This window comes from Triticum dicoccoides, chromosome 3A, assembly GCF_002162155.2.
Source record: "Triticum dicoccoides isolate Atlit2015 ecotype Zavitan chromosome 3A, WEW_v2.0, whole genome shotgun sequence".
NCBI classification, from domain to species: domain Eukaryota; kingdom Viridiplantae; phylum Streptophyta; class Magnoliopsida; order Poales; family Poaceae; genus Triticum; species Triticum dicoccoides.
Genome location: NC_041384.1, coordinates 749,965,285 through 749,991,376, shown reverse-complemented (window position 1 = coordinate 749,991,376; position 26,092 = coordinate 749,965,285). Strand labels below are relative to the sequence as shown.

The 26,092-nt window shown below is 41.4% G+C and overlaps 1 protein-coding gene across 1 annotated transcript; it reads left to right on the top strand.

The window, feature by feature from the left end:
* Window positions 1–16,706: 16,706 nt before the first annotated feature.
* LOC119270677 lies at window positions 16,707–19,612 on the top strand. Its single transcript, XM_037552718.1, has 3 exons — window positions 16,707–17,015; window positions 17,107–18,514; window positions 19,304–19,612. The coding sequence occupies exons 1-2, from the start codon at window positions 16,714–16,716 to the stop codon at window positions 18,230–18,232; spliced, it is 1,428 nt and encodes a 475-aa protein (XP_037408615.1). The 5' UTR covers window positions 16,707–16,713; the 3' UTR covers window positions 18,233–18,514; window positions 19,304–19,612.
* The last annotated feature ends 6,480 nt before the right edge of the window (window positions 19,613–26,092 follow it).

Here is a 26,092-nt window from a genome sequence, read left to right as displayed (position 1 = left end):
TGAATGTTTCCTCTTTAAGCTAGCCAGCGTTGATGATGATTAGATAGCTAGCGCGGTAATGACTATGATGATTAAATAGTGGTAATTAGACGACTACGATGATTTTTAGCTAGCTAGAGTTTATTTATTTATTAATATGCGATGATGATGATGATGATGACGACTACAACTCATTATAACGTAAAACAATCCTAAATTAAATTGATAACACAAATTTAATTGAAAAATACAAAATAAAACAAAAACCCACAACCATTTAGTACCGGTTGGTGTTACCAACCGGTACTAAAGGGCTCCCGGCCCCCGGAGCTGGCTCGTGCCACGTGGTTCCCCTTTAGCACCGGTTCGTGCTGAACCGGTACTAAAGGGGGGGGGGGGCTTTAGTGCCGAAACGTTAGTGCCGGTTCCATAACCGGCACTAAAGGCCCTTACAAACCGGTACTAATGGCCCGTTTTCTACTAGTGGCGGTATTGTTGGATGAAGCGGTTCGGACTGACATTACATGACCGCGTTCATGAGACTAGTTCTACCGACGTGCTTCGCACACAGGTGGTTGGCGGGTGTCTGTTTCTCCAACTTTAGTTGAATCGAGTTTGACTACGGTCGGTCCTTGTTGAAGGTTAAAACAGCACACTTGACGAAAAATCTTTGTGGTTTTGATGCATAAGTAAGAACGGTTCTTGCTAGAACCCCGTAGCAGCCACGTAAAACTTGCAACAACAAAGTAGAGGATGTCTAACTTGTTTTTGCAGGGTGATACGTCTTCAACGTATCTATAATTTATGAAGTATTCATGCTATTATTTTATCATTTTTGGATGTTTTACAATCATTTTATAGTCATTTTATATCATTTTTTGGTACTAACCTATTGACACAGTGCCAAGTGCCAGTTGCTGTTTTCTACATGTTTTTTACATCGCAGGAAATCAATACCAAACGGAGTCCAAATGCAACGAAACTTCATGGAGATTTTTTATGGACCCATTGGGCCAGAGCAGCACCTAGGGGTGCCCCGAGGGGGGCACAACCAACCAGGGCGCGCCTGGGTGGGTTGTGCCCACCTTGGTGGCCTCCTGCACCCCCACTTTACCCTATAAATTCACAAATATTCCAAAACCCTTCGGGGTTAACCTAGATCAGAAGTTCCTCCACCGCAAGGCTCTGTAGCCACCAAAAACCAATCTAGACCCTTTCTGGCACCCTGCCGGAGGGGGCAATCATCACCGGTGGCCATCTTCATCATCCCGGAGGCCACCATGATGAGGAGGGAGTAGTCCACCCTCGGGGCTGAAGGTTTGTACCAGTAGCTATGTGTTTAATCTATCTCTCTCTCTCTCTCGTGTTCTTGAGATGTCACGATCTTGATGTATCATGGGGTTTGTTAACATAGTCGGATCATATGGTGTTTTCCCCTCTCTATCTTGTTGTGATGAATTGAGTTTTTCACTTTGAGACTTCGTTGTTATCGGATTGAATACTTCAATGGATTTGAGAACACTTGATATATGTCTTGCAACTGAATACTCGTGGTGACAATGGGATATCGTATTGATTCACATGATATATGTTTTGGCACTCAACTCGCGGATCCCCGAGGTGACATTGGGGTAATCTATGAATAGGGGTTGATGCACGTTCTTGTCTTTGCTTCTCCGGTAGAAATCTTGGGGCACTCTTTGAAGTTTTTTGTGTTGGATTGAGTATTACGAATATGAATTTGCTTTGGTGTTATTTTAGTATGAACTCTAGGATAGATCGAACGAAAGAATAGCTTTGTGTTATTTTAGTACGAACTCTTGAATAGATCGAACGGAAAGAATAGCTTTGAGGTGGTTTCGTACCCTACAAACAATTTATTCTTATGTTCTCCGCTAGATAGGAACTTTGGAGTGATTCTTCATCGCACTTTGAGGGATGGTTATATGATCCAATTATATTAGCATTGTTGAGAGATTGCACTAGCGAAAGTACAGACCCTAGGCCTCATTTTTAAGCATTGCAATACCATTTTTGTGCCCATTTACTATTTGCTACCTTGCTGTTTTTATTTAATCAGATTATAAAAATATATTTCTACCATCAATATTACACTTTTATCACCATCTCTTCGCCGAACTAGTGCACCTATACAATTTTCCATTGTATTGGGTGTGTTGGGGACACAAGAGATTTCTTGTATTTGGTTGCAGGGTCGTTTGAGAGAGACCATCTTCATCCTACACCTCTCACGGATTGATAAACCTTAGGTCATCCACTTGAGGGAAAATTGCTACTGTCCTACAAAACTCTGCACTTGGAGGCCCAACACGTGTTTACAAGAATAAAGTTGCATAGTAGACATCAAGCTCTTTTCTGGCGTCGTTGCTAGGGAGGTGAGTGCATGAAGGTATATCTTTAGATCTTGCAATTGAATCTTTTAGTTTCTTGTTTTATCACTAGTTTGGTTTATAAAAGAAAACTAATAAAATGGAATTGAGGTTGCATCATACTATTGATCATCTTTATAATATCTTTCTTGAAAATGATGGTTCAGAAAATTGTGCTCAATTTTTAGAAGAAGAAGTCAATAAAATGTTTGGCACAAAATATTTGAATGATGAGCATGATTGCAATGTTGTTATTATGAATTCTTTGAATATCCATGATGCTAATGATATGCAAAGCCATAAGCTTGGGGATGCTATGTTTGATGAAGATGATATTTTTAGTCCCCCAAGATTTGATGTGCAAATTTGTTATAATGATTGCATGCCTCCTATTTATGATGATTATATTGATGAAAGTGGATTCAGAGAGGTCGTGACTTTATTTAATGATGAATCCACAATTTTGGAGGAGGTTGCAATTGATTATGACAACAAAGTTCCTATATATGATGATTATGGTGATGAAATGCATGCTATATTGAATAATGATAACCATCAAACTTGTCATCATGATTTTAATTTTGAATCCCATGATAGTTATTTTGTTGAGTTTGCTCCCACTACTATTCATGACAATAAATTTGCTTATGTGGAGAGTGAGAAAATTTCTATGCTTGTGTATCATGAAAAGAATATTTTATGTGATAGCTATTTTGTTGAATTCATTCATGATGCTACTGAACATTATTATGAGGGGGGAACTTGTGCTTTTACATATCTCAATAATACCAAGTTTCCTCTCTTTATGTTGAAAGTTTTGAAGTTGCACTTGTTTTGTCTTCCTTTGCTAGTTGATTCTTGTTCCCATAAATTGTCTGCTCACAAAATCCCTATGCATAGGAAGTGGGTTAGACTTAAGTGTGCTTGCCATGTGATTCATGATGCTCTTTTTATGTTTCAATTCTTATCTTTTACGCGAGCATCATTGAAATCATCATGCCTAGCTAAAAGGCATTAAAGAAAAGCGCATGTTGGGAGACAACCCAACACTTTTACTTATTATTTTTGTGTGTTAACATGATTAAGCTACTTTATTAATCATGTTTTATTGCTTTTGTTTCAATAAAGTGCCAAGTAAAGCCTTTGGGATCATGTTGGGTGATAGTTGATTTGACCCTGCTGAAAAACAGAAATTTTTGCGCTCACGAAAATAAGTCTCATTTCTAACAGAAGAGTGATTTTGAGTTAATTCTTTTTGCATAAGTTTAATATACAAATTTATCACGTGTTCCTTGTTTTTTCATAATTTTAGGAGTAGCATAAGTACGGTTTGACTACAGATTACTACAGACTATTCTGTTTTTGACAGATTCTGTTTTCAATGCATAGTTTGCTTGTTTTCTAATTTCTATGGCTTATATCGCTCAATATAAATTGTGGAAATGATATGCTACAGTAGGCATTGTGTGAGAACAATTATTAATATTTTCTTTGACAGTACCAAAAGTGAAATGGTTTGGTCTTTATCATACTAACCTATCTCACAAAGTTCCGTTAAGTTTTGTGTGATTGAAGTTTTCAAGTTTTGGGTGAGATGTCGATATGAGGAGAATAAGGAGTGACAAAACCCTAAGCTTGGGGATGCCCAAGGCACCCCAAGGTAATATTCAAGGAAGATCCAAGCAACTAAGCTTGGGGATGCCCCGGAAGGCATCCCCTCTTTCATCTTCAACATTATCGGTAACCTCACTTGGAGCTATGTTTTCATTCGTCACATGATATGTGTTTTGCTTGGAGTATCAATTTATTTTGTTTGTATTATCTTGATGTTATTTAGAATAATGTTTTGCATCTTTATTTTCAATAAAAATGCCAATGATAGCCTTTACCATGCTTGTTTTACAAGTCTACATGTTGCTATTTGAAAACAGAAAGTTTACCGCTGTTGCAAAAATTCCCTAGAAAATTCAGAATGTGATAAAATGTTGAAACTTTTTCAAAATAAGCTCTAATAAATTTTATACAGTGTGGCAAATTTTCATAACTTTTGGAGTTAGGGAAGTATTGATACTCTTGCATTCTTTACAGATTGTACTGGTTTGGCAGATTGCTATTATGTTTGCATTGTTTGCATATGTTTGCTTGTTTAATGATTCTATTTGAGGATAGGAGTATTAAATATGCAGAGGAATTTAGTATGCAATGTTGAATAATAATCTTAGTGATTTTCTACAGTAGAGAACGATAAGGTTTTTGCATTAGTTTATACTAACTTATCTCACGAGTTCTTGTTGAGTTTTGTGTGGATATGAGAAGAATTAAGAAGACACAAAAGTTCAAGCTTGGGGATGCCCAAGGCATCCCAAGATAATATTCAAGAAGTCTCAAGCATCTAAGCTTGGGGACGCCCCAGTAGGCATCCCACCTTTCTTCTTCAACAATTATCGGTTAGTATCGGTTGAGCCTAAGTTTTTGCTTCTTCACATGACGTATGCTATCCTTGGAATGTCATTTTAGTTTGTTTTGCTTGCCTTTTTAATCAAGTACTTAGATCTAAAAGTTTTTAAATAAAATAGAGCCCTCAAATAGTTGACAGGGAGGCTAAGTAAGCGGAATTCACATCCAATCAACGAAGCTCTTTTCTATGGAATTGCTCTAGTGCTTCACTTATATCTTTTTGGAGTAGTTTGTCATTTGCTCTTGTGCTTCACTTATATCCCATGAGTAAATTATTGAATAAATTGAATGTCATGAAGTTGAAATTATATCATGCCTAGTGGTAGCTTCACATTGGGTTCAAAAAGTGAAATCTTTTGAGGCCTGACAATCACAATATTGGTCATACAAGCAATTCACGAATAATTAGTATAAGGAAGAGAACTTTCACATGCAAATACACTATCCTAGAAATCTTTTGTGATTGTGAGCCCCCATCAAAATATTATATGCCAAAATTGTTGATGTTGGACAAGGGAGACAACGTAATGATTTATGTTTGTTCATATTCACATAGAAGTTATATTGTCATAGATCCTTAAACATGTGGTGCTTTCCCCCCATCTTTGCTAGCCAAAAATTGCGCACCAAGTAGAGATACTACTTGTGCATCCAAAACCCCTTAAACCCAAATCTTATTTTCAAGAGAACACCATACCTACCTAAGGATTGAGCAAGATCCTTCAAGTAAGTTGTCATCAGTGCAATAAGGCAATAAAAATTGCTTCTAAAAGTGTTAGATCATTTAAGAGAAAATTGAGCGTTGTGCGAACTTGTGATGGCAAAGCAATAAAAGAGACCGACTGCATAACAAAGGTTGCTATCATAAGGGGAATTATAACGTGACGTTATTTTGCACTAAGGGATTGAGCATACAAACAAATAAGCGCATGACAACCTCTGCTTCCCTATGCGAAGGACCTATCTTTTACTTTTCAATATTTATTTTTATGCAAAGATTCAAAGTTATTCTCTCTATTCCTTTTTATTTTTCTCTTTTGGCAAGCATCACGTGGTGAGGAAAGATTTAGGCACATATGTCCAGTTGAATATGGGTAGCATGAGTTATTATTGTTGACATCACCCTTGAGGTGAATACGTTGGGAGGCAAAACAATAAGCCCCTATCTTTCTATGTGTCCGGTTGAAACTTTTTGCTCATGTGTATGCAGTGAGTGTTAGCAATCATAGAAGACTATATGATGGTTGAGTATGTGGAGCTCTTACTTAAACTCTGTTGAATAAGTTGAATTGCAATTGCTTGGTGACTAAGAACATAGGTTGTTGAGTTTCAAGAGAGTTCATTGTTTGAACGTTAACATGTGAATTGGTTGCTACTATAACATGAGAAGTTTTATAAGAAAGAATTGTTGTTATGATGCTAGGAAAAGTGATTGAAATTATCATTGATCAAACTTTTGCACTTTGCTAGCATTCCCACTTCATAAATTATTTCTTTTATCATTTACCTACTCGAGGACGAGTAGGAATTAAGCTTGGGGATGTTGATACGTCTTCAACGTATCTATAATTTATGAAGTATTCATGCTATTATTTTATCATGCTTGGGTGTTTTACAATCATTTTATAGTTATTTTATATATTTTTTGCTACTAACCTATTGACATAGTGCCAAGTGCCAGTTGCTATTTTCTGCATGTTTTTTACATCGCAGGAAATCAATACCAAACGGAGTCCAAATGCAACGAAACTTCACTGAGATTTTTGATGGACCCATTGGGCCAGAGCAGCACCTGGGGGTGCCCCGAGGGGGGCACAACCCACCAGGGTGCGCCTGGGCCCCAGGGCGCGCTTGGGGGCGCAGGCGCGCCCAGGTGGGTTGTGCCCACCTCGATGGCCTCCCGCACCCTCTCTTTACGCTATAAATTCACAAATATTCCAAAAACCTTCGGGGTTAACCTAGATCATAAGTTCCGCCACCGCAAGGCTCTGTAGCCACCGAAAACCAATGTAGACCCTTTCCAGCACCCTGCCGGAGCGGGGAATCATCACCGGTGGCCATCTTCATCATCCCGGCGGCCACCATGATGAGGAGGGAGTAGTCCACCCTTGGGGCTGAGGGTTTGTACCAGTAGCTATGTGTTTAATCTCTCTCTCTCTCTCTCTCGTGTTCTTGAGATGTCACGATCTTGATGTATCACGGGCTTTGTAAATATAGTCGGATCATATGGTGTATTCCCTCTCTATCTTGTTGTGATGAATTGAGTTTTTCCCTTTGAGATTTCGTTGTTATCGGATTGAATACTTTTATGGATTTGAGAACACTTAATATATGTCTTGCAATTGAATACTCCTGGTGACAATGGGGTATCGTATTGATTCACTTGATATATGTCTTCCAATGGTGTTTGTTGAGTTGGCATAGATCGAGATTAGGATTTGTCACTCTGTGTATCGGAGAGGTATCTCTGGGCCCTCTCGGCAATGCACATCACTATAAGCCTTGCAAGCAATGTGACTAATAAGTTAGTTACGGGGTGATGCATTACGAAACGAGTAAAGAGACTTGCTGGTAACGAGATTGAACTAGGTATGAGGATACCGATGATCGAATCTCGGGCAAGTAACATACCGATGACAAAGGGAATAACGTATGTTGTTATGCGGTTTGACCGATAAAGATCTTCGTAGAATGTGTAGGAACCAGTATGAGCATCCAGGTTCCGCTATTGGTTATTGATCGGAGATGTGTCTCGGTCATGTCTACATAGTTCTCGAACCCGTAGGGTCAGCACGCTTAACGTTCGATGACGATTTGTATTATGAGTTATGTGATTTGATGAACCGAAGTTTGTTCGGAGTCTCAGATGAGATCACGGACATGACGAGGAGTCTCGAAATGGTCGAGACATAAAGATTGATATATTGGAAGGTTATGTTTGGACACTGAAATAGTTTCAGAAAGGTTCAGACATTTTCCGAAGTACCGGGAGGTTACCGAACCCCCCCGGGGGATTAATGGGCCTTCATGGGCCCTAGTGGAGAGAGAGGAGGCAACGGTCAGGTGGAGGCGCGCGCCCCCAAGCCCAAACCGAATTGGACTAGGGTTGGGGGGGCCTTTCCTTCATCTTCTCCACCTCTTTCCCCTTCCCCCCTTCTCCGGAAAGGAAGGGGGGCGAATCCTACTTGGACGAGGAGTCCAAGTAGGACTCCCCCCTTGGCGCCCCCCTTGGGCTGGCCTCCTCTCCTCCACCCTTTATATACGTGGGAGGGGGCACCCCAAAGGCACACCAAGTCTTCTCTTAGCCGTGTGCGGTGCCCCCCTCCACAGTTACACACCTCGGTCATATCGTCGTAGTGCTTAGGTGAAGCTCTGTGCCGGTAACTTCATCATCACCGTCGCCACGCCGTCCGGCTGACGGAACTCTTCCTCGTCCTCAACTGGATCAAGAGCTTGAGGGACGTCATCGTGCTGAACGTGTGCTGAACACGAAGGTGCCGTACGTTCGGTGCTTGGATCGGTTGAATTGCGAAGACGTTTGACTATATCAACCGCGTTACTAATTAAACGCTTCCGCTTTCGGTCTACGAGGATACGTGAATACACTCTCCCGTCTCGTTGCTATGCTTCTCCTAAATAGATCTTGTGTGATCGTAGGAATTTTTTTGAATTACTACGTTCCCCAATAGAACTGCAAGGAGGGCAGCGGATAGCGGCGGCGCTTTGAGGATGCCGCCGTCGTCCGGGAGCTCCGCTCCCACAGGAGCTAGGGCATCGCCGACGCTGCGCAGCTCGATTAGGTAGCCGCAGAGGAGAAGTTCAACGACACGATGGCTCTGAGACAGGGCGCGGCAGTTTGGGGCGGGTGCGACGGCTCCGGGACGCGGCACGGCGTTTTTGTGCGGGAGCGACCGCTCCGGGATGGGGCACGGCGATTTGGAGTGGGCGCTACAGCTCCAGGACGGGGCACGGCGATTTGGGACGGGCCCGACCGCTCCGGGACGGGGTGCGGCGGCAGTCTGTGCTCAAGGAGCAGCGCGCCGTGGCCGGCCCGCTATAGGTCGGGAACCGGGCGAGTCGCGGCGCCGTCGACAGGGCGCTCTTGGGTTCTCGAGGAGCCTGAGGCGACCGAGCCGCCGCCCAATTTTCGCAACGCGAAGTGAGGTGCCAGATGATATGGCAGCCGCAAGATGTTTGCTGGGTTCATCTCACTGATTGCTCTTCCTCGGGGCATTGCGCTTCACTGCTCCGCCGGTGGAGCTGCCAAGTTTCACAAAGCCAAGCTGTGACGAGATGAGCATCATCCTCGCCTACGTCCTATTGTTGGGATTCCTCTAAGCTAAGGTAATTATTTGTGTTCCTCAACTGTTTGATGAAATGCTTAAGAAGAAGCTACAACTTGAGTTTTGAGAATTTGTGTTTGCTTAGTAACAGAGGACAGCCGATCATTAATTGGTAGGTTATATGTATTAATCCACTGAAACTGATCTAAAACCAACAAAAAAAGTCAAATTCCTATAGCATGGGACCTGCTAGTGAAATTTGCCATATACCCATTTTGACAGTAGCATGGCAATTTTTATAAGTATGTACATCATGGCGTTTTTAGCTCTTTGCCAACCAAAGATACTCTTTTAATCCATTTTTGCCAAGGCAAATTTTACTCCATTTTATGCCATGCCAAACTTCTTTAATTAACATGTTCAAAAACATGCAAACTTGCCATGGCAAAGTTATAGATGTTGATGGCAAACTTGTTTGGCAAATTTTACTCCATTTTTGCCATGGCAAAAATACTTTTATTCACACGGCAAATTTTACTTTAAGTTACCATGGAAAATTTATTGTAAAGAGCATGGCAATTTTGTTTTAAATATGATGGCAAATTTACATAGCACGGTAATTATACTTGTATAGCCATGACCATTTTTAATTTATTCCGTGGCAAAAGTGCTCCATTTTTGCCATGGCAAAATTAATCCATTTTTTGCCATGGCAAATTTTTACTTCACTTTTGCCATGGCAAATTTAAATCCATTTTTTACCATCGCAAAAATACTTTTATTTCACATGGCAAATTTTAGTTTAAGTTGCCATTGCAAATTTTATTTTAAATATTGAGGCAAATTTACATTTTATAGAACATGATAAATTTTACTATGTAGCATCTTAAATATACTTGTGTAACCATGACATTTTTTAATTTATTTCCATGGCAAAAGTACTATATTTTTCCATGGCAAAAGTACTATATTTTTGCCATGGCAAAAATTAAACCATTTTTGCCATGACAAATTTCACTCCATTTTATGCGATGGCAAACTTCTTTAATTAACATGTTCAAAAACATGCAAACTTGCCATGGCAAAGTTATAGATGTTTTAAAATATGGCAAACTTTGTAGATGTTTACAAATATGCCAAATTTGCTATTGCATTTTAAAATGTTCAAAAACATGACAAACTAATGATGTTCAAAAACATGACAAACTAATCTCTCCCTAATAATAAAGCACGGATTGACTTCGTGGGTTCACCGTCACAATACGTTTCTTCCCGTGATTTTACGCTTTCAGTTTGAATTTGTATTTGAATTAAAAAAAACAAGGAAAAGGTGGTCAGCGTTGGGATTTGATCCCTGGTCTACCGGATGTATGACAACATAGCAGACAACTCGGGTTAGGCTAATCAGTGCGCAAACTAATAAAGTTATTAGTACTTCTTCCATCATCTTTTACGTCCGTTTACTTTCGTCCCTCCGTTATTACGCAGGTCACTTGGGCCTGGAAAAAAACATTGGCCTTCCCTTATGGACTGCGTGCACGCGAGTGGGCTTTCTTATCTGAGATATTAGAGAAAGAAAAAAAATCCATTTCTATGGAGAATCAAACGTGAGATCTCTTCTATATTTCTTTGGGCTATGAGAACCAGCTGAGATAAGCATGCTACTTGATGAATAGTCCCACCTCGGGATTTTAAGTACGCACATACCGGTTAATATAGCGCACTAATTAACCAACAGACGTGAAAAGAGATGACCTAATTAAGCGGATGGGCTAATTAAGGAAAGGAATGTGGCTAAATAGATGCGGATAATTCAAAGGAAGGATTGTGTGGGCTGAGCAGAATATTTGAATGGATGGGATCCTTATAATAAGGTAAAGGATTGTGGTGGGTTCGGCACAATATTTAAATGGATGAGGCAAGGAACGAATTATGTGAGGCTAATAATTAAAAGGAATGATTTGATTGTGGGCTGAATAAATGAGGAATGATTTAAACGGGTAAAATCCTTAACAAGGATTGTGTGAGGCTAAAAAGGAAGTATTTGATTGTCGCTTGAATATTTAAATGATTGAGGGTGCACACAATGTTGTGTGAGGACGCCTAAAATATCGGCATCCTTTTTTTAATGCTGTATATGTGTACGGCTAAAATATAATGATTTTATTTCTTTAAGATTTTTGCGCTTGCCGGTATGAAATATCACTTATATTAGGAGCATTACAAGTCAAATTGTAGGTTCGTGGGCAAGAGAGACTCGTAAAGCTGTGTGATACAATATGATGATCAAACTCATAGTTGTGGGATTAAATCACGTTTGTCATGAATAGATGGGCAAGAGAGACTACCATCGACAATTGTGATGAAAAGAAGAATTAGCGACAACAATGGGTCTCTAGAAATGTTCAATTTTTTGTTTCTACAGTTGCAACGATAACCACCGGTTGTTTCAGCGCAAGCAACAATTTGTCCTATCAATATCAACGAGCGAACCACATCGTCTAGGTGGTAAGCTACCAGAAAACAAAAAAAACAAAAAATATCAACAAGCCCAATAATAAAAGCAAATCTCATGCTACTTAGTCAACTAAAGTCAATGAGCCCCAGATATATCTGTTATCTTCTTCCATAAATAATATTAATGTGTCAATCAACCGTGCGACTTCATTATTTATGCTTTTTTATTAATATTAATATTAATTATAGAGATAAGTCGATACGTCTTCTCCTTGACATGTGTATCATCCTTTCATAATTGAAACACATGTTTTTAGGACCTCTAGAGCTTGCTACCTACTATTTTTGTTTTGTGTAATTTTTTCTGTAAAATGCTAGCATTTCCTCTATTATTGTTTGTTTTGTTAATATTGTGTCACAACGGCACGGATCGATGACAACTGGTTCTCACCAGGCACCCAACAGATGCCGACACCACCTCTATTACCATCATGATATATTCCAAACTGGGATCAAAGATAAGAAGTTCTATTTTAAATTCGAATATGGTGATGAATTATAGCTCTATATAAAAAAATATTAAGTCCATTTGGAATCACCATATAAATTGTTATTGTGTTCATCTACGGATTTTTGTGAGCATTAAATTTCGCATGAACTATCATTGTGTTCTCTCATATAATTCTGACTAAATTTAAGTACACTTCAATTATGTCTCCCGTTGCAACGCACGGGCATTTGTGCTAGTGATGTTCAAAAACATGGCAACCTAAGATGTTAAAAAATATGGCAAACTTGCCATGGCAACAAAAATCAGTATTGTTTATAAATGTGTTTTTTTTTTCATGGCAACTAAATGCATTTTTTGCCATGGTTCATTGTGTCTTTTTGCCATGTCCATCCGAAGAATGTTTGTTATGACCATTACAAATTGGTTTGAGAACACGGCAAGTTTGTTCTTACAAATTGTTTTTTCCATGGCAAAAAGTTTTGATTCTTTAAAATTTGTTTTGCCATGGGGATTACATGTACGATATCATTACAACTTAAAAATGTTTTCTCCATTTTTCTGAAAAATTTCTATGTTTGTAGAAAGAATTTTTTTCACCATGTCACTTCATGTCAATATTTTCCTTTTTTGTAAACTTAATAGTGATGGCAACTTTTTGTACTGTAGAGATGCAGGTTGCCATGACTTCTTCCTTTTTTGCGCCATTTTGAAAACATAAACTTGAACATGACAATTTCTTTCAAAGAATGGCAAAAGTCCATGACAATTTTGTCGTGCAAAAGACCAGTGTTTATTAGTCACAGAAAAACTGGGCTTTTTACTAGTTAGACACGGGCTTTATTTTTTGTTTTTCTTTTCACAGGAAAAAGGCCTGTAGGGCCAGGTGGGTGAGGCGTTCGGGCTGGGGCGTTCTCCTCCCGAACAAACAAGTTGTTCGATCGATGCCCCTTCCATCACGAACGAAACGTTCGGTCTGGGGTGCTCGCAGACCGAACGGTCGGTTGTTATCGACGTCCAGATTTTGAGGCAATGATATTAAGAGAGGTAGTGTTTACATCAGCACCACATGTTGAAACAAGTCCATTCGGTAACTACAAGAAAACCTTTTTTTGCGAGTAAGTAACAACAACAAAACTAACCGAAACAATTCTATAAATTTGGAGTGGGCCGGCCCACATATCCGGTACCAGGTGCTTAATTGTGTGAATTGCCCAACAAGTCCCTGGCGCTCACACAAGCCCGCTCGTGGGTCGGCCCAAGAAGGCGAGCTACCGATCGTTCGTTCACGAGGAAATGTGGAGTGGTCTCGGTCGATCGCATTTGACGGTCGTGACCGGTCAACAGTTGACTTTTACAAAGATTACGAAAAAAATGAGAATTTTGCTTGCAAAAAATCAGAAAAATTCATCGATTTTCAGAAAAGTTCGCAGACTTTAAAAAAAGTTCACGAAATTGATAAAATTCATTGATTTTAAGAGAAGTTCATCAAATTTGAAAAAAAGTTCATTGATTTTCAAAAAAAGTTCATCAATTTCAATTTTTTTATCAAACTTGACAAAAGTTCATCAATTTTGAAAAATTTCATCAAATTTGAAAAAATATCATCGACTTTGAAGAAAATTTCACGGACTTGAAAAAAGTTCATTGATTTTTGGGGGAAAATCACGCATTCTAATGAAGAAAAGAAAAAAGAAACTGAGAAACAAGAAGAAGAAAAAAGAAAAGAAAAGAAAAGAAGACAGAGGAAAAGACCGAAAAATAAACAATAAAGCACGTCATGTGAAATGGCTACAGGAGGAGCGCTCTTTTCCTGTTTTCTTCAAAAACAGATAAAAAGTAGATGGGCCAGCCAGCACGGAAGAGAGAGGGGTCGCCCAGTGTAATGGGCTTTTAAAAGATTTTTCCGGCTTTCCTGTTTCCCCCGGTTTAAATCTAAATATCAAAATTGCACAAAATCCACTAGATGCATAGATTTACTTCTTTTGGACGCACGGATTTGGTTTCGCGACGGAAAGATAAAAATTCGTTTTAAGGAATAAAACACACATGTTTTTTTCCTTTTCCGAGGGACACGACAAGAGGCACAGATTTATTTCTCGTGGAAGCACGGATTTGCTTTTGCGACGGAAAGAAAAAATGCGTTTTTTTTCTTTTGCGAGAGGCATTGTCGTGACCCTCGGAAAAGGAAAAAATATGCGTTTTTTAACTTCAGCAAGAGACACTGTCGTGCCTCTCGAAAAAAAAACACTTTTTTTTTAACTTCCGCAAGAGGTAGAGATTTACTTCTCGTGGATGCAGGCACAGTCACGCCTCTCAGGAAGGAAAAAAAATGTGTTTTTCTTTTTTTCTCCTTCCGTGAGAGGCACAAATTTATTTCTCGTGCGTCTCGAAAAAGAAAAAAACGCCTTTTTAAACTTCCGCAAGAGGCAAAAAATGTGTTTCCCTTTTTTTCTCCTTCCGTCAGAGGCATAAATTTATTTCTCGTGGATGCACGGATTTGCTTCCGCAAGAGGCACGACCGTGCCTCTTGAAAAGGAAAAAGACACGCTTTTTTTTAACTTCCGCAAGAGGTAGAGATTTACTTCTTGTGGATGCAGTCACGGTCGCGCCTCTCAGGAAGGAAAAAAATGTGTTTTCCTTTTTTTCTCCTTCCGTGAGGCACAAATTTATTTCTCGTGGAGGCACAGATTTGCTTCCGAAGAGGCACGATCATGCCTCTTGAAAAGGGGAAAACACGTTTTTTTTAACTTCCGCAAGAGGTAGAGATTTACTTCTCGTGGATGCAGGCACGGTCGCGCCTCTCAGGAAGGAAAAAAAATGTGTTTTTCTTTTTATTCTCCTTCCGTGAGAGGCACAAATTTATTTCTCGTGGAGGCACGGATTTGCTTCCGCAAGAGACACGATCGTGCCTCTCGAAAAAGAAAAAAAAACGCCTTTTTTAACTTCCGCAAGAGGGAAAAATGTGTTTTCTTTTTTTTCTCCTTCCGTCAGAGGCACAAATTTATTTCTCGTGGATGCACGGATTTGCTTCCGCAAGAGGCACGACCGTGCCTCTTGAAAAGGAAAAAAACACGCTTTTTTTTAACTTCCGCAAGAGGTAGAGATTTACTTCTTGTGGATGCAGTCACGGTCGGGCCTCTCAGGAAGGAAAAAAAATATGTTTTCCTTTTTTCTCTCCTTCCGTTAGAGGCACAAATTTATTTCTCGTGGATACACGGATTTGCTTCCGCAAGAGGCACGACTGTGCCTCTTGAAAAGGAAAAAAACACGCTTTTTTTAACTTCTGCAAGAGGTAGAGATTTACTTCTTGTGGATGCAATCACGGTCGCGCCTCTCAGGAAGGAAAAAAACGTGTTTTTCCTTTTTTCTCCTTCCGTGAGAGGCACAAATTTATTTTTCGTGGAGGCACGGATTTGCTTCCGCAAGAGGCACGATCATGCCTCTTGAAAAGGGAAAAACACGCTTTTTTTAACTTCCGCAAGAGGTAGAGATTTACTTCTCATGGATGCAGGCACGGTCACGCCTCTCAGGAAGGAAAAAAATGTGTTTTTTTTTCTCCTTCCGTGAGAGGCACAAATTTATTTCTCGTGGAGGCACGGGTTTGCTTCCGCAAGAGGCACGATCATGCCTCTTGAAAAGGGAAAAACACGCTTTTTTTTAACTTCCGCAAGAGGTAGAGATTTACTTCTCATGGATGCAGGCACGGTCACGCCTCTCAGGAAGGAAAAAATGTGTTTTTCTTTTTTTTCTCCTTCCGTGAGAGGCACATATTTATTTCTCGTGGAGGCACGGATTTGCTTCCGCAAGAGGCACGATCATGCTTCTTGAAAAGGGAAAAACACACTTTTTTTAACTTCCGCAAGAGGTAGAGATTTACTTCTCGTGGATGCAGGCACGGTCGCGCCTCTCAGGAAGAAAAAAAACGTGTTTTTCTTTTTTTTCTCCTTCCGTGAGAGGCACATATTTATTTCTCGTGGAGGCACAGATTTGCTTCCGCAAGAGGCACGATCGTGCCTCTAGAAAAGGAAAGAGCACATTTTATTTCTATTTTTCCTTGCATGGGAAATACAGATTTACTTATCGTGAAGTTACGAATTTTCTTCCACGGCCGTGCGTGTTGGGAAATGAAAAAAAATGCATGCCTTTCCGAAAAGGGGAAAACCGTGCTTTTGGTTCTATTTTCTTTGTCCTGTTTTTTGTGAGAACAAAGTTTGTTGAAATATATCAACATTAGATCTAGTATTGAAGATCTCGACGCGAGGAATATAGCGGTGAAAACGGTTCGAGATTTGGAAGCACGGTTTATGAGATATAAAACGTTTTGGATAAACGAATCGATGAAAAAATTGGAAAAACTCTTAGATTGTGACAAGTGTGAAAAGTACTTTCTTTATTAATTAATGATTTCGGGATTCACCCTTGTTGCTCTCAGATATGGATGTTGTCAAGGGATTTTTTGATATGATTTTTAGGCGCAGGATATGAATTTTTCAAGAAGATTTCTAGGCGGACTCGGAAAAAGACACGTGCAAACTCCGACCACCGGTCGGCACACGAAACCAGTGGTTATATATATACCAGGGCAGGGCTGGTCTGCACGACAACACACAAAGCCCATCCAACCAAAAGGCTTTCGATGCCGTGCGACCTTGCTCCTCCAGCCACCACCCCCCCCTTGGGGAGGAAGAGCGCACGCACGGCTGCGGCGGCGGCGCTCAGTACCAGCGAAGATGAGCACCCTGGCGGATCACTTCCATTTCCTCCCCCCGGCCCTCAGATCCAGATCCAGATTAAGACCAGCCATTTGGCTTCGGAGCCAAAGAAACGTCAGAGGCTCCTCCGGCGCCCTTGCTCCAGCCAGCCCCCCAGTCATTGGGGGGCGAAGCGCGCGCGCACCACACAGCCCCGCTGCCGCCCTGCTCTTCCTGATAATAACTGGTAAGTCAAAAGCACCCGTTTCTCTTCTTTTCTTTATTACGGTCATGATGATTACGATTACGATTCCGATCTGATCTGTTCCCCTTTGCAGGAGGGACTGGGCTAATCTTGACGATGGCCCGTTGGGGCTGATTGCTGAGCTCGTCCTTGCCTATGATGTTGCCGACTACCTCCGCTTCCGTGCCGTGTGCTGCCCATGGCGACGTTGCTCTGTTGACCCACGCGCCCATGGTGGTCTGGACCGCCGGTTCCATCCCCGGCGGTGGACCATGCTCCGGGACGAACTCGTGGCGCCGGAAAGCCGCTGCTTCCTCAACACATCCACCGGCGAGTGTGTAAAGGTCTGCATAGCAGAGCTCCATGACCATGAGCTGCTCGCAGTCACCCCCGAGGGCCTTCTTGTTCTTCTCCACGACCGCAACCACGTCCGCCTCCTCAACCCGCTCACCCGCCACCTCACAAAGCTCCCTCCGCTCACCACGCTGCTGCCCTCTGAGGACCATGGTATGCTTGACGAAGATAGTGACGACATGGATTTTATTGCGTGGGGCTCTGGTATTGCCAGTGATGATTCTACATTCGTCCTCTGCTTCGACATGCTCCAACTGCTTGGCACGGCCAAGCCCGGCGACGACCACTGGACTTTGCTAAAATACAACAGTGATGGCATCACAGTGGCACCCTTATTGTTTGAAGGCAGCTTCTACTGCGTTAGTGACGATGGTGTCTTGGTACTCAAAATCGGCGCAGATCAGCCACCACGGCTGGAGGTGGCTGCCAAGATGGAAGACATGCGTGTCTCGCGGATTGCTGATAGTGTGCACCTCATCAACAATTGTGGGGAGCTGATGCTGGTGCACCGTCGAAGGGGATTGACAGCAGATAATAAATCAGGTTCTTGGTATGACACATATCGAGTGGATTTGGACACCAGGACACTATTTCTGGCCAATAGCTTTGGCGGTGACGCAGGGCGTGCAGTGTTCATTGGCATGCATTGCTCTCTTTCAATCTCTCTAGAGGCTTTCCCCACTGGCTCCATAAGCGCCGACACCATCTACTTGAGCTTTGATGTTGGCGAGAGAGAGCGGTTAGAAGTTGGAGCATTTCATCTGGCAGATGGAAGCATAGAACGCCCCAGCACATACAGCGGTGGCTTGGTGGCACGGCCTCATACTCTTGCTGACTGTCTATCCTTAGCAAATGCTGTATTATAGCTAGAGTTAATATTTAGCAGGCATGTATATGCAATGTGTACTCTTCTTTTATCCCAATTTGGTTTAGGTAGTGTTTGAGTGCATGTATCTAGACCAGAAAAGAAGTGTGTGCACTGCAGTCTCTTGCAGTACATCCATGTTTGATGGAAATCTCTGTTGAAAGTAACCTATTCTCTTTGATGGAATATGTGACATTGTGAGATTCCAGGAAGATGCTTAGTTGAAGGCAAACCTTGCGCTTTACGATAAATATATGACATCTACAAGGGAATGAATTTTCTGGTAATTGACTCCTTTCCACCTTATTTGTCCTCGATTAGATCCCTAACCTGGTCCTCGTCACAGATGCGCGATTAAGTTTATGTCGTTAGTAGAGATTAGTAATTTTGTTGTCTTGGTGATTTCTGTGGCCAGGTTAGGGGTGATTGTCACTTGACTCTATTAGGTTAAACTTGACTATGTTTTCTTGCAATTACTGCACATCATTTCCTTTCCTTCTCAGAGATAAATATTCATGTGTGCTCCACATGACATACTCTTGGTTTTGTATGGTGCTTGATTTCCCTGTTCATTCCGTTGTCCTGCTCAACTGTGAAATTGTGGAAGTTGTTGGTAATAAATATATTTTTGTTCCTAGTGTGCTCCGAGCTCTTCCGTTATAATGAATGTTTCACCATTTTCATCATCCAACACACATCCTGAGGTTTGGTTGCTGGTGTAATTTGTCAAAGATCTCTGAAATTGAAATAAACTTAAGATAGTACACTATATATTCTTGTTGCTGTTATATATTCAGCTTAGCAAGGCATCTGCCAAATGGTGTGTATTTAACTATTTATGTCTGACATGATATAAACCACGTAATTTATTTTTATCTATATATATGAACATATTGTGGCATATAACAACATTGATTAGGTAGAAGTAGTAGGCTGTTCTGTTTGGTTGGTGTTGTGCATTGACCATTTAGGCTATTTAAACTTTGAGTTCTACATCAATGTGAAACTTAGTCCATCAGAATATTACATGGTCTATTTGCTAGAGCTTTTCTAAATTCTCACTTCCTGGCAGGTGTAGAAACGAAGAGGCACTGACTTCGGTATTTTTAAAAGTCAAATATGATGTCTCCTTCCAAAGACCCGCGTGCGTGTCCTCGGGGTATCTTTCTTCCGAGCAATCAATTTGGCTCAGATTTCGCGTAGGCAGTTCACCTCTTCAAGAAACTCCTATTTCAGAAAGAACATTGTTTGGACTGATGTACTGCTGAAAGACAGAAATAGCGAAGATGGTAAATCTTCTAGTGACAATGTACTCCTGTCCTACCTTGATCAAACAAGATGACTGAGAAGATATTTGGCTCCCTAACCGAAATAGAAACCGTCTGGGAAACAATCTGCTGTTACCTCTGTTTGTAAAGCGTCGCTAAAGCGTCGCTTCAGAGCGCCCTCGAGGCTCAAGGCGTCCAAGTCGCTTTAGCTCTGTGTCTAAGGCGTCCGCTTTAGAGTTTAGAGCGTCTGAAACGTCCGCTTAGGCGTCCTGGAGGGCGCTTTAGCACATACAGGACGCTTTAGACATGCCAGGCAGGGGAACATAGTTTTTAGGCGGGAAAGCTGGTCTGGGCAGGAACAAAAGGGCGGGAAACTGGGCTCACATGTGAATAGTAAGAGGAGGGAAAAGAGGGACCAAAACGTGCAGCTCCATACGAAGAAAAGGAACAGGCTGCAATGGAAAAGGTTGAATGATTGTGTTTTTGTTTCATATAACCGCAAGATGATGCATAGGTTTCAAAAGAGGCGTGAGAAGGCAGGAGACACAAGCTTTGACCCTTTGGTGTATGAGGATTTTGATTGGGGCAATGAGTGGGTTGACCCAACAATACCACTACCTCAAGGTGCTCGTGGGTGTCCTGATGACATCTCATGGGATGATGTTGATGTGGCTGTTGGTGCATCCGCGAACCTTCAAGGTCGCAATCTTCCTAGGACAGGTACTACACTTCAAAGGGGGCCTTCAGCTGTCCATGTGCAGTTTAAAAGACAGCGCAAGAGACCTACAGCAACACGTCCAACACTACTTGAAGAAGATTGGGAAGAGGAGGACTTGGAGCAAGAGCAACACTCAAGTAACCCCAGCCGCAATGAAGAGGAGGAGGATTCAGACTATGTGCAGGATGATGATGATGTGAGCAATGATGATGAACATCCAACCAATGATGACCAAGATGGTGAAGACAACACCAATGCCACCATGGATGAGTTTGATGACGGTTATTGAGACTTGGAGATGACAGTTGAGAGTTGAGAGATGAGAAAGTTGGCCAAGCCTTTTGCTATGCTGCTATTATGTGGACGTTTTAGTGCTATTCTAGTAGTAGACTAGTAGTCCAGTACTTTAGTCTAGTTTGTTGTGTCTATGAATCAGTATCTTACTATGGTTATCTATCCTAAATTCCTACTGCCCATTAGCTTCAGATCAGTCTAAAGCGTCGCCTCGCTTTATGCTTTACCGCTTAAGCAGTGAGGCGCCCCCCCAGCGCCTCGCTTCGCTTTACCGCTTTAAAAACATAGGCTGTTACTGGAAATCCAAGTCGATCCATGCCAAAATAACCTGTAGTTCTTTCCTGAATAAAGATAAGGTGACGGAATGGATCATCAAAAGTTCTTTCCTGAACATTTCAGGATAAGGCAACAAAGACATTATGTCTGATCATGTTGGGGATTCAGTTTCTGCCACTACATCGGGAAAGTCAGTCTTTACAATGGCTGTTCTTGAGTTAAGGGGGGAAATATTAACTCTAGTATTCTCAATGTTAACTAGTCATATGTGCACTTATGACCTGATAGTATGATTTACCCTTTTCATTTTATAGGATTTATACGAGTTCGATGAGGATCAGGAGGCCCCTGTTCCATCAAAGAATTTGATTTTTGAGACAGAGGTGAAGACAACCGAGCAGTAGTTTGATTCAAAGACTTAGGAGCAGAAAATTAAGCATAATGAGTTTGAGCAGAAAGTTCAATCATCCTTATCAATGGAGAAGGTTATGATCTGCACTGTAGGATATTTTCCTACTGTTTCTGGTTCAAATTTTCTTTTACTTGTGCACAAGTACCTCCTGAGCATTTCAGCACTTACACTTGCTTCTAACAAAGACGATAAACAGACCGGCATGTTTGGCCTCAAGTTGTTCAGTACATCAGATTGGAAACGTTAACAACTGCTGGTGTAGAAACTGAAGAACTTGGGGAGAGGCCATTCTCTTAGCATTCTTTTGTTTTCTCATTTTTTCCATAAACAGCAATGCAATTAGTTAATTGCATATGCTCATCTTGAAAAGGTAGGCTAGAAGAAAACTATAAAGCTAGCAGAATCTGTTGTATATATGAATTCATTTTGGTATTATCTGGAAGGGAAAATGAAGGGTGAGCTATAAGAAAACTGTTAGGGCAAGAGTTTGCATATTAATTATATATCCACTTGAGAAGCTCCTTTCATATCTTATTTTCTCATCAAAATGATATAAGGTGGGATTTGTTTAGTGAAATGAACTCTTACACTGAGAGATCTGTAGGACTTAGTAAGGATATGATTTGAAAGAGCTGCATCCTGAATCATGCTTTTTTGTTATGTCATAAAGATATCAGAATTTCTTGTTCATTTGTTATGTTTAGTGGAATGGACTCTAACACAACCTATCAGCACTTGTTTTTATTTTATTTATGTTTAATTTATAATCCTCGAAAGCATTTTATTCATAAAACTAAGTTGAGAGCTTACAGTTGAATCCCTATTTTGGTATTACAGACAATTGCATTTTATTGTTTGTTGTCTCTGCTAATTTATTGTGCTATTTGTTTCTAGTGTCACTAGGCTCACATCATTGGATAGCCCTAATTTAGAGAGAGGGGCATGCAACAGAAGGAAAACAACAGGAGACATCCATAAATCACCTGACAAGGTGTTACCTATGGCTCGAACAATGACTCCACCTCTGTTTTGCTTGTGCTGCACCTACTCCACCTAGTCTCAGCAATGACTTGTCTTCATGCGGGCATCGCCACCAAAGTCCGAAGTTATCAAGTCATACCCACTAGTAAACCCACTGTTAGCTCAGCTCCATTCACTACCATTGCTGGCTTTGCTGTATCTAGCAGTAGCCCATCCATTTCAAACTAGGAATTTTACCTCCAGCACTTCAATGGCAGCAGCAGCCAAATCACAGATTACATCTACGGAGACAAAGCCAGCTAGCGCTTTATTCTTGGTGGTGTGTTGGTGTGAGTGCTATGGCTGAAGCCATATCTGAATATGCACCTGGTGTCCAGTCTGCTTCAACACCACCATTTGTATTCTTGAGCTCAGGAAACAGCAGCTTTGGTTCAGCCCTCTAACTCAATCTGCTGCTAGCATGATCTTTCTTAACAAGCTGCCACAACCACAGGGCACTGAGACCTGGCAGAGCGCGAGCTTCACCATCTGTACCCGGGACCTTATTGTTTCTCCATCTGGTCTTGGTACTGTGCCTTTCTCATTTGGAGCACGGTCAGCTCCTCCCATTTTTCTGTTTACCACGGCAAACAGAAGCATGAATTCATTAGCGGCACAACCTCCATTTGGGATGACACATGCCAACACAGCCTTCGGAAGGTTGTCGTTGCTGTTATTCACCCACCATGAAGACATTGGTTGTCTGTTATCTCTTTGTTGTCTGTTTGACCACTTCTCCAAAAAAGGAAAACAATCAGCATCAGTGTTGATTTGTTTATGATCACGTAGCATGTCATGATCTGTTAAGAAACCGAACTGGTGCACTGACCATCTTTGTAGGTCGTCCCATCCAAGTCCAAACCCAGGTGCTGCTGCCTCCTGAAGATTATCTGAAGCTGAACATCGGACGACTCTTTCCTGAAAGATGCCAGCTTCGAAAGTTGGGGATTCTGTGCTAGAGATGACACATGCAGTCTTTGTCGCTGGTGAATGCTTTGCATGCGGATACAGTCTTCTGTGTTGGAGCTATTGAATTTGCTTCTGAAGTTGGGTTCAGCTGGATCATCACTGATGCAGCTCTTCTCACGAACGGCTTGGACACTGCTTGGAATGTTGTATACTTGGGCACTGCTACTTGAAATGAGCATAACTCTAGCTGATGTCCATGTGGCCAAAGTAGGTGCTATGTATTGGCATGAGTCGACACCTGATTTAGCTGCGCCCCTATGCTAATAAAGCCCGTTGTTTCCTGTCAAATCCCTTGAAACAAGTCTTGGTACAAATAGAAGAGTTCATGACAACTTTTTTCTTCTACAGTAGTAGGCTGTTGACGTTCCTGTCTAGCTGCAATTTATTTTTGCCTTTCCTCGTTTATTCTAGTTGCAATTTAATTTTGCCGTTCCTTGTTTATTCCTTATAGCACAGTGAATCCTGATGACAAAAAATGAAAGTTCCACAAAGATTGTTCATAATCTACTGCTTTTGCATGTAATTCCTTTTTCTACTCATTTCTTCCTTCAGTTAAGCAAAAATTTAGTTTCAAATCTGAACTCCTTCCATTTTCTGGTCCACAGGCTCTATCCTATTAGCATACGCTGAAAGTAAAAGTATGTGCAGGCCCTGCTTAGGCCTATCTGTTAAAATCAGCAGAGCAGTCCAGGAAAAAAAACTGTCAGTATAGTTCAGATCACACAGTCTAAAGTGTTTTTCTTCTTATTGAAATACCACACCCTACAATGCGGTCTTAAAGATAGAAAAGAGTGAGAACGTCGTTTTGGTGACCGAGCTAACTGGAGCTTGAAAACATTAAAAAAAAAAATCAAAATTCATACTTTTCGATTTCAAAAAAATCTGAAAAAATTGTAAGTAAACAAGGATTTTATGTGTTTGTGTGTATTTTTTAAGGATGAAATACCTTGAAATGCAATCGGTACAGAAAAGAAAAATTCATGTACTGGGAGGATGAATAGTATCATGTGTTAAAAAAGCCCTAGATTTGTTTCTTTTGCACAACACTTATTTCTACGTATTTTCTCCTGCAAATTTACACACATGTGTGTTATGCCTTCATGCATATTTGTATTTATTTCAGAATTTTTTGAAACTTAAAAAAAATATATGAATTTTGAATTTGGAGGCTGAGCTCCAAAAGCATTTTTTTTTTGGGAAAAGAGTGCAATAGCAATTTACATAGCCATGAGCTTCAGAAAAAGGACATGCTATACAACATGGTTAATAGTATACCAACAATTGGCTATATGAGGTTGCCACATCATCTATAACCAACATGTATAGTAGCTAGTTAGTTGTGTGGATTCGGCAGAGATTACGGCAACCAGGAATGGTTTATTCCTAGCTGCAAAAATTGGGTGCAATAAAGTGATGCTAGAGTCAGACTGTAGCTTTGTAGTGGAGGCAGTGGAAAAACCTGATGAATATGAAGGTCAGGAGATGGCTACTGTGCTTCAATGCAAGGAGCTTTTTTTTTTTTTTTGAAATGGAACACTTGTATTCCATTAAGACACTGCTCGATCGCCGGTCACAGCACTGAGTACATCATCGGGGTAGCTGGTGAACCACTCACGGTGCTCACCATCAGCTAAACATGGACCTATGGAAGCCAGCACATGCGCTGGACCATTACAAAGTCTCGGCACAAACACCACCTGGGCCTCAATGAAAAGAGTCCTAAGTTTAAACCTGATCTCACCAAACAAAACACCCAGGGGCGAGAACGCATCGACATTTGAGTTCATGGCCTGCTGAAGGACCAGGCAGTCGGTTTCAAAAATCACGCGCCCAACACCGAGCCTGTCCGCCAGCGTCACAACTTCGAAAAGGGCAATTGTTTCAGCATGTAGTTGCGCTGTTAAGATCAAGACGGGCTCCAGCCGCAGCAAAACAAACGTCCTGGGTGTCATCTCTGCATATTATGTCCCAGCCTCCAGACCTTGTTTGTTCTGCAAACACAACATCAATGTTAATTTTAACCATATCAGTAGGAGGCTTCACCCATTTGTCCTGTTGTCGAACCGATGCAGTCGGATTTGCGCACAAGAACTCTTTCCATTCATTTGCATGTGACGAACAGTGTATCGAAATGCTTCAACCTCAAGCCGTTTCTCCCCATGATTGCCTCTGTTCTGCTCAGCCCACCAACACCAAAGCAAAGCAAATAAGCAATGGATAGCAGCTTCCTCTCTTCAGGTAGTCTGAGGATAACTGACAGAGTTTCTTTAGCAGATGTACATTGGAGTAGTTTGAGTCTGATATCCTCAAGTAGCAGAGCTCGCCATCATTGCTTGATGAATTTACAGTTGAGAAAAAGGTGGCCACCGTCCTCAGAGAGCTTCCCACAAACTGCATATCATGTGTCAAGCTCCACCCCTCATCTGCTAATGTTCATATACATTGGGTGACTGTTATGTGCTAATCTCCAAAGGAAATGGTGGACTCTTGGTGGGCATTTAACCTTCCAAATGGCTCAAAAAACTTCAGAGGTTGGTTGTACATCAGAAGAGCTTTGCCTCTTCTGCCGCCTTGCTTCTTCCTTCATCATCTGGACATGGATTTTGTAGGCTGATTTCACAGAGAAGATGCCCTTACTGTCAAAATGCCATGCCATGAAATCTTCCCCATGCTCGCAGATTGGGATACTCAAAATGATGGGGACATCGTCCGGGTGGAAACAGTCTGACACAAGACTACGGTCCCAACAGCCTGTGTTCGGGTCGATCAGCTCGGAAACTTTGGTGAGGAGATTCAGGCCTTGGTATGATGCTGGTCTGCACGTACCCCCTCGGGATCCATGGATCTTCCCAAATCCTCACTTTGGTTCCATCCCCGATGCGCCAAATTAGGCCTTCCTTCAGC